The 17,199-nt window shown below is 32.2% G+C and overlaps 1 protein-coding gene across 2 annotated transcripts; it reads left to right on the top strand.

Moving 5' to 3' along the window:
* The first annotated feature begins 5,335 nt into the window (after positions 1–5,335).
* On the top strand, positions 5,336–16,216 carry LOC108489301 (serine/threonine-protein kinase STY46-like). 2 transcript variants are annotated; one of them, XM_017793745.2, is made up of 16 exons: positions 5,336–5,989; positions 6,102–6,216; positions 7,248–7,357; positions 7,515–7,634; positions 8,475–8,547; positions 9,528–9,638; positions 10,179–10,229; positions 11,813–11,952; positions 12,048–12,155; positions 12,903–12,976; positions 13,325–13,500; positions 14,559–14,654; positions 15,014–15,094; positions 15,184–15,234; positions 15,716–15,856; positions 15,934–16,216. In XM_017793745.2, the coding sequence occupies exons 1-16, from the start codon at positions 5,808–5,810 to the stop codon at positions 15,961–15,963; spliced, it is 1,659 nt and encodes a 552-aa protein (XP_017649234.1). In that variant the 5' UTR covers positions 5,336–5,807; the 3' UTR covers positions 15,964–16,216. The 2 variants fall into 2 exon arrangements, with proteins under 2 accessions (XP_017649234.1, XP_052881833.1); XM_053025873.1 differs by having other exon boundaries at positions 5,877–5,989; positions 6,072–6,216.
* Positions 16,217–17,199: the final 983 nt, after the last annotated feature.

Below are 17,199 nucleotides of genomic sequence, written 5' to 3'. Positions count from 1 at the left end.
TTCTGAAACTATCTCACAAAAATTATAATATCACATAATATAAAACTCTTTTTCTCCCCCTGTTTCTTTCATATGAAAATAGACTCATTAAGATTTAATTCCATAATTTATTTGAAATTTAATTCAAATTAAAAAAATTTTAGTGAATTTTTAAAGTCACACAACTGCTGCTGTCTAACACTGTTTTACTACTAAAATTCACTCTTACATAATTTCACTTAATCCATTTTGTCTTATCGAAGTTCACTCAAATATCAAGCATATTGCTCAAAATTTTCTTAAACATATACCTGCACTTATTCATCATATAACCATGTTCACGTGTATTTTTACTTAATCGATTTTCCCGTTGAACTCTTTGGAATAATAACTGATACTCAGTTGCCTGCACATATTTTCACACTTGTAGCCAAAGCTATCTGGTACGCATAGTAGCCTGCACTTAGTACTACACATGTGACCTCACAATAGATCATTCGTATCGTTTCTATTCCGAAGGCTCAACCGAGAAATTCCTCACTTTCCAACATGTTACAATTTATTCATAGTCCTTTTTCAATTTGCAATTTACAACAAATAATCATTCTATAGGCAACCACATTTCATATGATAACAAAATATAATAAAATAAAAAGAATCGATAAATTATTTACGTACAAACTTACCTCGGATCCAGAAATGACAATTTACCATTCTAGTCCATAACCTTGTATTTTCCTGATTTAACCCCAAATATTGATTTCCTTGATTATTAAGCTTGGAAGCTTGGCCAAACCCTAACCATGACTGCTCTTAGTACATTCTGCTGTAGCAAGAAGAAAGGGACACATTTGGAGTTTAAAATTTGTCTTTTAATTCATTTTACCCCTAAATGACCAAAATGCCCTTTTTACTATTCTTCCAAAATTTACCCAATCAAGGCCATTTTTGTCCAACAAGTTATACAATGGTTTAACTATCATTTAAGGACCTCTCATAACAATTTGATACCTCTAACATGTAGAACTCAACTTTTTCACTTTTTACAATTTAATCCTTTTTACTAAATTGAGTGCCCAAACGTTGAAATTTTCAAACGAAATTTTCATTTCGTGAAATCGTAGACCATAAAAATATAATAAAAATGAAATTTTCCTCATCGGATTTGTGTTCCCGAAACCACTGTTCCGACTAAGCCCAAAATTAGGATGTTACAATATCATCCTACCATAAGCATATATCAATTAAATTTTATTATTTTAATGCTCTCTATACTTTTGCATTTTATTCAATTCAGTCCCTAAAACTGAAACTATCATAATTTTCACAGTTAAGTTCTGATTTTCAATCTGATTTCAATTCTATCCTTATAAAACCCTCTAAAATCAATATTTATAGAAATATCATGCCAAATTCAAAACATTTTCATTTTAGTCCTTAAATTTAAAATTATCAAAATTCCTTTTACAAGTTAGTCCTATTTCATTTCTAAGCTTCAAAATCTACCATTAACATTCAAAAACTTCAATTAACAACAATGGAAAACAAAGGTACGGTTTAGCTAAATCGAGTTACAACGATCACAAAAATATAAAATTTATGATGAACGAACTTTAAAGGACCTACCATGCAAAATCGATCATTGGAGCATTCAACCATGGCTTCTTCCTTTTCTCTTTTTTAGTTTAGAATGGTGATAAATAAAGAATGATGAAGATAACTTTCGTTTATTCTGTTTTTATCATATTTTATTTATTTATTATTATTATTATTTTTATTTTTAACATATTTTTATCTTAAATAAAGCACTAATTGTCCAATATTATTACACTAATGTTTAATTGCCATGCGAGTCCTTAAAAGTTTTCCATTTAAACCTTTTATTGAATAAAAATCTATAGTGATTAACTTTTACGATTTTTACAATTTGGTCATTGTACCTTAATTAGTTGCTAAATTGGTACAATTACCTATCCAAAATGCAATTCACTTATATAATCACTTAGTAAATATTTAATAAAAACATTTACGACTTTGATTTATGAAAATGAGGTCCTGATACCTCATTTTCTAAAATCACTGACTTTAAGGTCGAACTACTTGTACTTCGACCAATTGTCCAAATAGCTAAATTTATTAGATCCAAAATCAATTCAACACTATAATTGACTCGTAAATATTGAATAATAATATTTACGATCTCACTCATCGGAATTGGGGTCCCAAACCCACTGTTTTTAACACTACTGAAAAATGGGTTATTACAACCTCTGTACTTGATTAGCTCGAATGAGCCTCTAATGTGAAGCGTACATGTGTTTTAAGTTATTTTATGATGTTTCATCGGGCAATATAACACATACAAGTGTGAAATTGACGAATTATGGAATAAAAGGTAATGGAAAAGTTGATTGTTAAATTTTGAGCCCGAATCGTTGAAAAGGAAATGGATTATTCGGAAAGGAATGACGGGTTTTTAACGTATTATATTTGAGCTAGTGTATGCACTCACCTTGCTGATGATTTGTGTTGCTTGATAGGTAAACCATGTTTGCATATTAGATTAACATATAATGGTTACGTGAGGTAGGTTAATTATTGAAATTGTATGAGCTTACTAAGTATTCTTAATACTTACTCCTATGTTGCTTTTATCATGTAGATTCTGAATGTGTCAATCGGATCAACAAGAAGATCACACTAACCACTCAGAGTTCTGTTAGACTTTTGATTATGTTTGTTACAGTCTAAGTGGCTTGTATATAAAGAAGGTTATTTATTATTTTGTAAACATATATGTGAAATTTGAAGGTGGTTATCTTGAACCCTTTTTGATGTATGGAAATAAAATGGTCACAGGTTTTATTTATGTTCCGCACTATAAGTTTGATCACAGGTTTTATTTATGTTCCGCACTATAAGTTTCCACAGGACCTATTATAATGTTGGATATTTGCGAAACAGTCTACCATTTTGGTGTTTACAGAAAATTTTGAAATTTAGATATCAGCCTTACTTTCCACAATATTTGTATTCGCGGAATAGTCCATAGTTTAGCCATCTGTCATTCAAAACACAATTGGACGACCCACAGGGTCAGTCCGCCACATATTAGTCCACCGAACGATCTGTTATATATATACGTCAAGTATTTGTAAGTTATGTGAACTTTGTGTGGTTACATCTCTCATTTTGGAAATTTTTTGAATAAAACCAATTCAAGGAAACCACTCAACAAACCAATAGAAGTTTCCACTCAAAAAATACTTGAGGGTCTAACAAGTGTCACATTTATTTATATATTTTGTTTTTATATTTTTACTACATCTTATAAATATGACACTTGTCAGACCCTCAACCTGCTTGTGGAGTTTAGTTAAACTCTGACTAGTGGTGTATTAAATGATTTTTCAAAATACTCCCAATTAATATAACCAATCTTTACTAAAAACATAATCAAGAAAATCAACTATTAATACTTAAAAGTCATAGAGCATTAAACTGAAATGAAAGTGTAAACATTATGTGGACATGATTTGGCATGTACAATCATCCACTGTTAAGGATTTAATGCTTGGTGACTAAAATGAAAGTGTTCTAAAAGTCGGGTCATGAATGATAAGGATTTTTTAGTGACCAAATTGAAACAGACTTAAAAATTAAGTGGCCAAAACAAATGTACCCTAAAAATAGGGTGACCAACCGAGTAATTTACTCGGAATTTAAATATTTGAAAAACAACTTAAGCATATTTTAACTTTGAATAAACTTTAAAAATAGTCACCCAATTATTAATGTGTTTCTGTTTTGGTCACCTAAGTTTACAAATTTCTATTTTTGCTACTAATGTTATTGGAATTTAATATTTTGGTCACTCCTTTGTTAAATCACTAACATTTGCCTTTTTTAATTGACATAATAACAAATTTAACCATTCAATGTTTACAAATTGTATCAATTGAGTCCTAAATCTAAAAATTTAGCTCTCAACTTTACACATTTATCAATTTAGTCTTGATTCTTAAAAATTAAAATTAATTTTTTAAAAATTTTAAAAGTTTATTTTTCAATTAAAATACGTAAGATTTTGTAAAATATATACAAAATTATAAAATTTATAAATAAATGAATATATATTTTCTCATTTTCTAACATGAAATTTATTTAATAAAATAATGATTTTATAAATAAAATAATAATCTTATAAACAAAATAATTCAAGAGGGAAAAAGCCATGAAGAAAACTTATGCAGATCCAAAATTTCCTTTTTTTCAACATTAACGACCGCCATGTTTAGCTTAAATAAAAAACTACAACCTAAGGTCGAAAAAGATTAGGATCAATGTCTTTAGTTTGTTCCCAGAATGGTTTTTGTTGTGTTTGTGTTTGAGTTTGAGGTTGCAATAGAGCGCGGGCATAATTAGAGATACATGTGTGAGGATGAGTTTTTGGAGATCCAATAGGTGGAAGGCTACGCTGGCAACTCCACAACCAATTCCTAATTTGATGGCGTGATGATGGAGGATGAAAGTCAAGGAGTTTGAAGTAATAATTATTGGTGCAGGTGATTGTGGGTGTAGGCAATGTCCAACACTCGAAAAATTTGATGAGGACTAAGGAAAAGGCAAAATATATAATAAAAATTATTATTTAAAAATAAACTAAAAAATGAAAAAATTTGAATCTAATTTAAGTTTTGCTTGTGGGGCTTTTTTTTTTGAAAATATAGTTTATTTATAAAATTACTAATTCAATAAATAAATCATATTGAAAAAGAGAAAATGAATATTTATTTATAATTTTGTATGCATTTTATAAAATCTTATGTATTTTAATCTCAAAATGAACTTTTAAATATATATATATTTATTTTTTAAATAGTTTTTTTAAAATTTTTAAAAAGTAAAATTATATTGATAGAATGTGTAAAGTTAAGAGCGAAATTTATTAAATTTTTAGAATTAAAACTAAATTGATAAAATTTATAAATATTGGAGAATTAAAATTATTATTATATTAATTAAAAAGCCACAATTAATAATTTAATAGAAGAATGATTAAAATATTAAAATTTGATGGTATTAGTGATTAAAATATAATATTAATAAAAATATGTTGGGGTAAGTATTTTAGAGTTTACCCTTTTAAGTAATTACGGTAAGTGTTTCAAGGAAAAATATTAAATTAGTTAAAAATTAAGCTTAATTTGAAAAGTATTGAATATTGAATTAAAAAAGTGAAAGATGTTTCATTTTAGACAAAATCGCATATAATATATGTCTTGTCGGAATAATTACTCAAAAAACGCGTGTAAGTAATAATAATGCCACCACCACGACGCACGAATCTCGCATTTTTCCTTTTTTTTTTTTTTTGTTTTTCTCACCCTTTTTCTGCTTACGAAAATGTCATTCTCGTAATTCTCTGTACTCCTCAAGGTCATTTCTGTACTTGGGAAACATATTTTAATCCAAAGAATTGGCGAACTCTATCCACTGACTAATCTCCTAAGTCCTAATATTTTATTTTAAGGACGAAAATGGAAAAAAGAAAACGAAGTCTCTCTCACTGTTTGGCCAACACCCTTACATGAACATTCGCCTTCACCTGTTCCTTCTCTGCTACACTTTAATGTGAACTTCCAAATTTACCCTCTGTATTCCCTTGAAACCACAATCATCTCCCTCCATTTTGGTCCTCTCAAATTCCATCACCAGTCAAAGATCCTTCACTTTGATCAACAACCAAAAAACCACTGTAATTTCTGACCTCATGCGATGCCTAAATAGAAACAACGAAGAACACGAAGGAGTAGGTTTCGTTGTTGATGGATTTGACTGAAGGTGTCGGAGAGAGCTCATCGCCGCCGAGAAGCTTTGGCAGCTTCAACAGCTACGATGTCAGAAACGACGTTTTCAATCGCTTAGTCGAATCTGGCCACGAACAAGCTATTTCTAATCCTGACTTTCGCGACTTTTTAGATTCTCACTTCAATCGCTTGCCTGCTAGGTAAAATCTATTTCTTAAACCAATAATTTGCGCTTGTATAACTATTTTTATACGTATTTTTGTGTACTTGGATATTTTGAAGCTGATGAAGTTGTTTGCTTGTCGGATTCAGCTATGGACTTGATGTTAATATGGATAGAGTGGAAGATGTTTTGTTACATCACAAGCTGCTTGCATTGGCCAAGGATCCGGAGAGGCGGCCAGTTTATCATATCCGCTTCTTGGAGGTATACTTCTTTGCCTTTTGTTTTAATAGCAAATGTTTAGGGATTAAGAAGAACTTCCGATTTTAGTACCTTTTTGTTGCATTCAAGATACGGTTACTGAAACAGGGAAAGTTCGAGATATATGATTTTCTTTTCAACTACTAGTTCATATGTAGGCTTAGAATGGGATTCAAGCAAAGTCATAGAAGCTGAATTTAGGAAAAGGTAGTAAGGTTTATTATTTTTCAGAAAAAAAAAGTAGGTGTTGCAAGAAAAATAAGTAAATTGTGTTTGTAACTTACTTGTCAATAATCATTAAAGAAAAGTTTCTAGGAACCAAATCTTTGGAGAATTGCACATATATGCAGGGTTTGTGGTACAGAAGTTTAGGAAGAAAAGAATTTTTCAGAAGGACATAGGTGCAGGGAACAATTGCCCTTTAGTGTTTAATAGTTGATATTGTAATGCCAATCCAAATCTTTGGCGTGCAGTTCACCCCTATGTATGTCTATGAGGGAACTGGAAAGAAGTACTTATCAAAGAGTATTATTTATGACTAATTACACATGTTAAAACAATTATTAGTTTTATTGAGCAAGCATTATCTATTGCATTAAGTAGAAACTTAATAGATTTGGTGAAAAGAAGTTTACTAGTATTCTTTTTCAATTAATATTGGTAAAACATGTTTATCCATTAACAAATGGAAAAAAGAGCTTTAAAAGGGAATTTGTTTTAAAGCTTTTTCACTTGGCAAATAAGTTCTGTTGAGATACCTTGGCCCTACCATTAACAAAAAGCCTTTGCCTATATCTTTAAACATCTCATATTGATTGTTTATGATTTTGTTCCTTTTCTTTTAACTTTTTAATTTGTAGATACATGGTCTAGAGCACTACATTTATAAGTAAAATATCTCTTTACTATTATTGTTAACATAATGGCCTTGCATGTTGATAATTTCGTGATTTTCTCTTTTCATGTGATACATATTTTTTGCCTCGTTTTTCTGATCCTGCTTGTTTTTCTTCCTTTTACATGTTGCCATGTAGAACCTTTGCACCAAAGCAGATGCTATTGATGATAAACAATATATAAATTCTTTATCTCCCCAGTCTTTTGATGATGGAGATAGTGAAAAGGTTGTTCCATCACATAAAAGGTATTATATGTGTAAGATTGTTAGCTCTGTGCCCCTTTCCCATTTCAGTATTTGGCCCTAAATGTATTCTTTTGTCATTCTAACCATTTTAATGCCACTTGAATTGCTTGTTTTCATATATAATTTGGATTATTCATCTATCTCCTTCTGTAAGTAGAAGCAGGGATCATCCAGTTGACTTTGAACCTTGCTCTAAGCTTGAGGACCTAAATTTGGATGTCAGAAAGAATTCCAAGTGTGAAGAAGACGTACATCTGACTGAGAACTTTACCAAAAGGTACTTTGTCGAAGATTGTTTGACCTTCCCTTTATGAAAATTTGGCCATATATTCTATTTGTTAACGTGGTCATGAATGGGAGATTTTCCTACTTTTAGGAATGAAAACCTTCTTATTTTTGTTTGTGGGTGAGGGTTGTGAGGTTGTATGCTTGTGCTTGTGTATGCTTGCATATTTACCCTTTAGTGTACTACTACAAAGTTCAAAATAGGCTAATTCTTCATGATTCTATCATTCACCTACCTGCAACATTAATGAAACTGAAATTGGTCTCTTTCTCTCATTTGGGGTAATACATTTCCGTATGAAATTTGCTTTTCCTACTTTTATGTTTTATTGAATGGATTTATGTTCTAGTGATATCACAATTATGCTTAGCACCCATTCTTTTTTATTGCCTTTTAAGGTTATTGATTTGATTCATTCTAATGATGAAAAGTTAGACTTAGACTGTTGTAATTGGTATACATAATGTGGCTATAAGTCTTGACCCTATTGAGAAGCTCTTGTCATGATGGTTTTATTATGCATAGGTAATTATTTTGGTAATGGCTTTCTAACTATCTAGATTATTATGAATTGCCTAGCTTTACATAATAACTTTTCAAGAGGATCATTTGGAAGCATTTTGTTTTTATATTGTGATGCTCAACTTCTCACATTTTCTCCCGTCCCTTGTATTGACAATTGAAGCAGATGCATAACAACGTATGTATGAGCATGCTTGTGCATAATGCATGCATGTTAGCATGCAGCTGATGTATGCATCTGTCACATTAGGCATGTATTTCTCATATGTATGTATGAGAAGTAATTTGCTTTTGGTGTATGTTATGCAGGCAAGAAATTGTACATATTCCAACTCATGAAGTGATATTTTCTACCACTGACAGGCCAAAGCTGCTTAGTCAGGTATGATTGAAAATAAGATCTTCTCCTATTGTCGAACAGAGCATTAGTTTTGTTTAGAGCGAACTTACACATTAACCTGATGGTATTTTCAATCTTTTAAACTAACACCTTTTGATTTTTTCTGTCTGCACTGGACAACCTGTGGTTTCTATTATCATAAGGTTACAGTGTTAATTATTTCAACAAAATGATAAAAATATCCTCATATTTAAGAGGCTTTTTTTTTTTGACTAATGCTTACTTAACGTGACAACCTCTATGACAACATAATGGAAGTACAGGGTGTTATGTGTCAATGATGAAATGAGAAGTAGAAGGGTGGAAGTCTAATGTACTCCTTATTTTTGCCACAGCTTTGGTTGTACTGATTTCCTATGCCATCATGCATTGAAGTTTGAACATGGTTTAATCTCTATTGATGTATGTCTTCCAAGTTCCAACACATTTTCAGTTACGTAAAGCACACACATGGTTTTGTTTAGAAGAAAAATCAAAGTGAGCTTGAAATAATCCTTTGCTTTCTTTGAGATCTGGAAACAGCTTGTGATGCACCATTGTTTACTAGTTTCATTTTTTTGTTGATCAACTCATTTATGAAACTTTTACAATTTTGTTGCCCTAATTATATGTTATTACACTCTTGAAAACATCCCTGTCATCATCATCTGCTGACTTAATAAGGGTGTCCTGCTTAAGCTGCTTTCTTGCGATTTACTGATAGATGCAGTTTGTACTTGCATGAATTATGATGTTCAGAAAAAAATTTAACCTTTCCTTCAAAACAGGGGAGCAATAGTTCCTATTTTTTGAACAATGTCAAAACTTGTGCTAAGAAGATTTTTGGGATAAGTATTCTTGGAATTAATAAAGAGACAAACAACTAATGTTTGGTTATATTTGGGCATTTTGTGGGGCTTTCAAGATCATCATTTATCTTGCTAATCCACTCAAACTAAAATACTGACAAGCTGTCCTTCTAGCTTTCTGCATTGCTTTCAGATATAGGACTTAACATTCGTGAAGCACATGTGTTCTCAACAACTGATGGCTACTCTTTGAGTGTGTTTGTAGTAGATGGGTGGCCTGTTGAGGTAATCGTCACTTCATTAGATGTTTTTCTGTTATTATCTCCTTGTATTTTCATGTAATTGGATGAGAATATGTATAAAGAATCTTGCTTTAGAGAAAATAATGTATCTTTTGCTATTTTCCTGAGGCGCAATATCTTTAATGTTAGTTCTGTTCTTTTATTCATGAAAGACAGTAAAAAATCAGATTTAATTTGTGAAAAAGAACACCGGATGCCCCAGTGTGCTGAGAAAGGAAATGAATGGCTGTTATTCTGTGTTTTGGACTAACTTCCTGTGCTGATGCCGTTTTTGTTCCTTCCTTGGTCAGCCCTTGTCCATTTCATTTTTGGGTTAATTATATAATATCTGACATTTGACATAAATTTAAAAAATCATGATGGTTTATATTAAAATTTATCAAGTCAGCTAAATTAAGCAATATACGGTTTATCCCCGGACAGTAGCATTGTAATGTATTAAGGAGCATTGTGATTATATTTCCTTTATGACAGGGATCTCTGCTGAATCCGAATGTTGCTGACTTTGCAATGTTGTGGCCAGGATACAGATGGTTTAAATAAAGCTATGGAAAAAGCGGTCGCTAGAAGCAAGGTAAACATTGTCAATGTGAATTCTATTTATGGCCTTTTGATTCAATTCATTGCATCTCTTTGAATTTTGTATCGAAGTGTTGTCAAGGGTGCTAGGCACAAAGGCCTCTATATAGCCCAAGGCACAAGATTTTACAAGAAAAGTGCTCACCCAAGTAGAATAAGGCGCATACATATATATACACACATACACACATATATATACATATATATTACATTATTGATGGTTTGTTAGTTAGAGAAAAGAATCAAAGAATAGCATTATTCTCATCTAATCCAATAGAATAATGGTAAAAGGAAAAAAAAATATCAATCTTTGCTACAAATGCATATTACAAAAATTATTAGAAAAAATTACAATAAAAAAAGGAGAAAATAATTAAAAGAAGAAGAAATAATAGAATAGATAGAGAAAAAAAAATGTACTTTTGCTTGGTAGTGTTTGTATCTGGTTTCAAGAGCAACATTGGAGGTTGATTGAAGTTTTGAGTTTTGATGATCTAACAAAGTTTTAACTAATAAAGTTGACCTATAGTAGGTTTATAATTAATAAAATAAAAAGAAATAATAGTATTTTGAGTTTTAAAATAAAAATATATATATAAAAAAGAAAAGTTAAAAGTCGCCTTAAGTGAAGGAAATAATGATATTTCAGTTTTTTCTTTAAAAAATACAAATAAGGAAACTTAAAAGTTAAAAATCTAGTTAAGTGGCATTTGGGTTTTATTTTTTTAATTTTAGCTTTTGTTATTAAGGGGGTATTTGAGGTTTTTTTTAAAAAAGAAAATTAAAAATTGGCTCCACCTCTTCACTATATTAAGTTGGTATTTAAGTATTAATATTTGAAAAAAGGGAATCTTAAAAGTATTTTTCACAGCTTCACCCAAGCTAGCATTAATGTGGCCTAGGGTTGAAGCTCAAAGTGCGACAAAGCACACTAGGGTGAGCGCCCAATAAAATAGCTTCACCTGAGAATGTAGAAGATGAAATGTTGATTTCTCGCCGTGCCTTAGTTCATAGGCGAGTGCCTTAACAACACTTGATACTAGGAAAAATGTTTTATTTATTTATTTATTTATTTTATATATATACTGGGAAAAATGGTTGTTTGTGTTACTCGATTCTAGATTTTACTTTTTACAAATGGTAGTCATTATGACTCAACATTTGAGTTTTTGAAAGATTTGGTGCTGTGCTTCTATTTGGAAGTTATTTAACTGGCTCATAAAAGAACAAATGAACAAATGAGGAATTTTTCCCTTCTCAGTTGTGTGAAGCTCTTGACATAGCCAGTAACAGATTTGAGCATTTGATGATTCATCTGTATGTAGATTTACACTTTATATATAATTGGGCAGATTGTAACCATAGTTTTTAACTCCTATGATTTGTAGTTGATGTTTTAGTTTTCTTCAGGCCTTTTTTGGTTACTATTTTCTTCAGCTCTTTACTATTCTCTTCCTGTTGGATTCTGGTGTTCTAACATAAGATGTTGCTTAATACTTTTTTATTTGCACCCCCCTCCTTTTAAGTAACTAATGAATGCCAAAAAGATAATTTGTCTTATTATTGCTGAAAATTTAGGGATCTTTTCCTGGATCTTCACATTCACCTCCAGCTATAGAAGATGCATCAGAAACACAAGAAAAATCTGGCGACTGGGAGATAGATAGAAGACTTCTGAAGATAGGAGAAAAAATAGCTTGTGGGTCTTGTGGAGATCTGTATGTTGTGCTCTTATGAAATGGCTATTTCTGACCTACTCTATTCTTTGTTTCCCCTTTTTATTTCTTTAGCTTCTTCTGATCTTCTTGTGAAGGTATCGTGGTACCTACCTTGGGCAAGATGTTGCTGTCAAAATTCTTAGATCTGAGCATTTGAATGATACTCTTGAAGATGAGTTTGCTCAAGAGGTGGCAATCCTACGGTGAGAAGATTTTAACTGTTACTGTAGAATTCAGTGATTGTTTGGATTGTCTTTGCAACTATCTTTAATGCTTTTGGCTCCTACTATATTCTGTTTAATAGCCACTCTGTTCCTGACTTTCTACACCCACCCACCTACCCAAAAAAAAAGGTAATGAAAAGGAAAGAAATAGTTGTATCCGTGAACGCATCTCTTTCAATGTTAGCAGGTCTCTCAATTTAGGTCCGTTCTCTGACAATTTTGCCTCCTATGTATGACACCTTATTAACCTTAATACGCTATAGGAGTGCAAACAAGAAGTCGCTTTGTCTTTCCCTTTGTCTTTGTCAATATTCTAAATTATATAATTATGTACTTGCTCGTTAGATTATAAATCTAAATATAAAACATTTTTAACTAGCATTTCTTAACTAACTGATGAATGTATAATGATATGTTCCCCCTTGGGAACTATTTCAGCAAAAAGTATTTCTATATATGTATCTCTCTCTTTCTAAAGAATTGGCTGCTTTCTCTTTTAGTCAAATTTAATTTTGATTTTATTGAGGATAAACTTGTGCTATTAATAAATAAAAAATGAAGTTACACATGAATATAAGTTTCTTTTCATTGCCTTTTCTTCTTAGGCCCATTACCTTCCGGGTAATTTTTGCTACTGGACATGCTGTTGTGTTTCATTGCACTTGTCTTTATGTAGGACCATAATAATATGAATATTAGTCTTATTTTCTGGGTTCTTGAGTGCAGGGAGGTCCAGCACAGAAATGTTGTTCGTTTTATTGGTGCCTGTACCAAGTCTCCACAGTTGAGCATAGTAACAGGTATGGAACTTCTGAGGAATTAAAAAATTTCTCTTCAAATTAAAGTAGGATTCTTTTGTGGTTCCATTTCCCCCCCAATATATCATATCGGGTCGTCAGTTGAGAAAAGCTTTATGTCTATTTTGATTAGTAAATCTTATTGGCTGATCTTGCTCTTTCATTTTTATTTTGGGGTTGTCTAAACATCTTTCAGTTTAGTGTTCAATTGGGACCAAAACTAAAAGAGTTCATTCGTTTGACAGCAATCGGGGGCTTCAAATTACCTCTCTGGAGCACCCACCAGTGGCTGTTTCAATTTTGGACTCTGTTCTAAGTTCAAATTCATTTATAAAATTTTTCATTTTGCAGAGTACATGCCTGGGGGAAGCTTGTATGACTATTTGCATAAGAATCTTAATGTTTTGAAGCTCTCTCAGTTGCTGAAGTTTGCTATTGATGTCTGCAAAGGAATGGAGTATTTGCATCAAAACCACATAATTCATCGGGACCTGAAGACAGCAAATTTGTTAATGGATACAGACAATGTAAGAATTCTTTTTAATATCATTGTTGTGACTACGCTCAAGGATTAGCTTATCAATTTTATAATAATTAAGGTTTCTGGTGGGCGATATAACCGAATATTAAGTTTTAAACCAGAACCTTGACATGTGGAAGAGTTGGGTTTTCCTTTCTTAACCTTCCTAACAAGGTAAAACTTCCATGAACAATAAACTGACTTTTATGGATTTGCTTACTATGGTTAGTGAATAGAAAGCTACCGGAAGTCCATATATTTTTCAGGATAAAGAGCATATTATGGGTATGTCTTGAATTACTTTTAACCCTTACCTGATGTTTATGGACATGAAATCGATTGCATGGTTGTCCTCTATTAGGAAATTAGTTGAAGTGTTTCTGATAATATTTCAGTAAAAACTCTTTCATTGTGTTAAATACTCATGTGGATCAACACAAAACTGTTGATGGGGAGAAGTGGTTTATGGCAGTTCTGAAATAACAAAAATAAGCAGTGTGATTATCATATTGTTTCTTGAGAGCTATCTGGTACACAAACCAATTGCATGCGGGATTTTGAGAGATTGCAAGTATTTAGTATTTAACTGTAGTATATTGTGGTTGTTTATAGTCATCATAATTAGCAAGTTATACTGTTGTAGCTGGACTTAACTGGTTTCTTGTTATTGTAGTTTGGCATGTTTTATTACATTGTTTATGATGATAACTTCTATAATGTTATTGTCACAAGCAAACCTCTTGCTTTTGGAGTTCAAATGTTTTTGGGAACAGTAGGCGTTGCATTTGGTGTAGCATGTGGAATTTGGGATAGTTTAGGATAACCTTACTAGTCCTAATATCGAAGTTGTCATGAATCAAGCAGCTAATTTTGATTTTTTTTTGTTTTCATCTCATATTTTGGTGATTAATGTTTTAAAGTATTTTATTGGTGGTACTGAGTTTGGGAGGTTAACTGAAGTAATCTGTATTGGCATCTGTACAATTGTTCATATAACAGTTCAAAGGGAGATTATTGCAATATTTCATATTTTCTAAAATCAGGAACTTTATGTTTTCTCTCAAGGTTGTCAAGGTGGCAGATTTTGGTGTCGCCCGGTTCTTGAACCAAGGAGGAGTAATGACAGCTGAGACTGGGACATATAGATGGATGGCACCTGAGGTCTGAATTCTCCTCTATTTATTTTCTTTTTCTCCATCCGATAGACTCACTCAGTGGCTGTGTTGCCTCGTTTAATTATTCAAAATTTGGTATATATTTGATGATTCTGATGGGGGAAAATTTGTGGAAATTACCTCTATTGCTGTTCTTTTTATAATCGCTCTAATATTCAGATACTTTGTTCCTTCCGTCTGTTTTATCGCAAAAATTAAATGAGCTACAGTTTTCATTTTTCAGTTCATATGTTATACACCTGGTCATTTATCACATTTTTTCCTTGCTTTGTACGTTAACCATCATTTTGTTCAACTTTTTGTTAGGTATTGTATAATCATCTTACTTTATTTTACTCCCACTAGGTTATAAACCATCAGCCCTATGATCAAAAAGCTGATGTATTCAGTTTTGCTGTTGTACTGTGGGAGCTAGTGTCAGCCAAGGTATTTTCCTGAGATTATACAGAGTTGATGAACAATTCGATGTTAAAACGTTTGGAAACTATTGATAAATTTTTTCCTTGATACTGCAGGTTCCTTACGATACCATGACACCACTACAAGCTGCATTGGGAGTGAGACAGGTCAGCATTTATATTTCGGGAATTAAACAATAACCTCAACTGTACCATAATTTCATATCAAGCTTAAGAATTTTTCCAGTAACTGAGATCTTTTATTGAATTTAGTTTCCTTTTTTACTCATATTATTACTACATCATGCATTGGATCGAAGCTATTGTCTTTGTAATGTTTTATGGATTTGTTTTGTCCAATTTTGAGCATGATGTTAAGGTGGCTTCCCTTTCATTTAGTAAGGAATATGTGCAGTTTGAGTGTCCATCAGATACTTTATAGCTTTCGCAATATATTCTTGAGATCCATTTTTCTAGCATGCTATCTGCTCTGAAATGTACTTATCTTCTGAGTCTCTGACTCCCTTTGGGTGCTTTGAAGCCTGCTTAATACACACCCAAAGAGAGCTTCAATCTGTTATGTTAATAAATCTGGGGCTGTTAACATGGGGGCAAAAGCTTTTCTTACGTCTTTTTTGTTATTTTTCAGGGCCTGCGTCCGGAACTACCTGAGAATGCACATCCAAAACTCTTAGATTTGATGCAGAGATGTTGGGAAGCGGCTCCTGACAAGCGACCGTCCTTCTCGGAGATAACAACTGAGCTTGAGACACTTTTTGAGGAAGTTGAGGTATACAATCTTCACAATAAACTTTTACTTTCTTTGAAGAGTGATTTCTTTGCATTTAATAAAGTGTAAAATTACAGGAAACAACAGAAGCAGTAAATGGGAACTGAAGATTTTTGTTATGTAAGTAACCAGATTGACACATTTTAATATATCTTTTCATCACATAGTAAGTATAACTACACACGGAAGGGACACCCTAAACAAAATGCTGATTCGTAATTCTTTTTTGGTTGTCTGTTTTGTTTTTGTAATAACACTCTCTTACTTGAACATGGTGTAGAAAGAAAAAAATATGCTTAAATGCAAATATGATACGAAATTTCCTAGCTAGGTGATAGTTTTCTTCTGGCTATTATATCACCGTTCTTAAAGTACTTTCATTTATTTGTTGTTATTTTGGATTAAAAGAACTTGATTCTTTAATGGATACATTTTTTCTCCACTATTTTTTTCCCACTAGTTTACTTTTTTTTTTTCTCGTAGTTAGTACATTGTATTTAAGTTCTATTCTTTGAGTAGTTAATTAATTGTAATGTAAGTCAGATTACACTTCCAAGGAAACAACACTGATACAAATTTTGGAACCGATATTCTTGGCAGGATTAGCTATGAACCTGAAATAATTAGGGAAGAAAAACTCATGTTGCCATTTGAACTTGCCATCCATGAATCATTTGATTTATGGCAATGGTTAACCAAGGCATCCTTGATTTCCAAGATAGATCAAAACTGTAGGAGTGGATAGTTAATTTCACAAATCTAAAATAAATACCCAAAATTAATTTAAACATAAAAATATCATCTCTTTAATTTGTACAGAAATAACGGGGACACCATCTATCTTGAGCATAATTTCTCAATAATCATTTCCCGCCACAAGAAACACATCATTGATCAGAATTTGGCACCCCATTCCAACATTAGAATCGTCCTCACGCTCAATCAATGTCTCCGTTTGAGCCTCCTGTGCCATGGTTTCAGCCAACTTGTCCGGACTTATCACCAACTTCACCTTTCACACTCTGGGTGTTGCTGACTCCTCCGTGTCGGTTCTCTTCAACATTTGATATGGAGACGAAGAAGTGGATACAAGATCGTTGTTGTTGAGGGGTAGGTAAGTTGGCCTGCGCGGAGCTTTTTGTTTTTATATACTGGCTGCTTTTTGTTGTGAGGTAGTTAGTAGGGTGTGGTAAATGGCCATGTCTGGGAACTTTTTGGTTATGCACATGGCGGTGATGGGTGGTGATAGCTCCATGATTCCGCCATTGGGAGTTGCCACTTTATTGTTTCTACAGCTTCACTGAATGGTTTGAAAACGCAATTGCCCATATTAGGTCACTGCT

This window comes from Gossypium arboreum, chromosome 3, assembly GCF_025698485.1.
Source record: "Gossypium arboreum isolate Shixiya-1 chromosome 3, ASM2569848v2, whole genome shotgun sequence".
Lineage (NCBI taxonomy): Eukaryota > Viridiplantae > Streptophyta > Magnoliopsida > Malvales > Malvaceae > Gossypium > Gossypium arboreum.
The sequence above is the reverse complement of the archived record's forward strand: the minus strand, read 5'-3'. Positions and strand labels throughout refer to the sequence as shown.

Bases quoted from the DNA above. Each gene is read 5' to 3' on its own strand.
- LOC108489301 (XM_017793745.2), top strand. From the start codon at position 5,808: ATGGATTTGACTGAAGGTGTCGGAGAGAGCTCATCGCCGCCGAGAAGC. The intron at 5,990-6,101 runs GTAAAATCTATT...TGTCGGATTCAG, and splicing joins TTCAATCGCTTGCCTGCTAG to CTATGGACTTGATGTTAATA. The intron at 12,156-12,902 runs GTGAGAAGATTT...TCTTGAGTGCAG, and splicing joins CAAGAGGTGGCAATCCTACG to GGAGGTCCAGCACAGAAATG.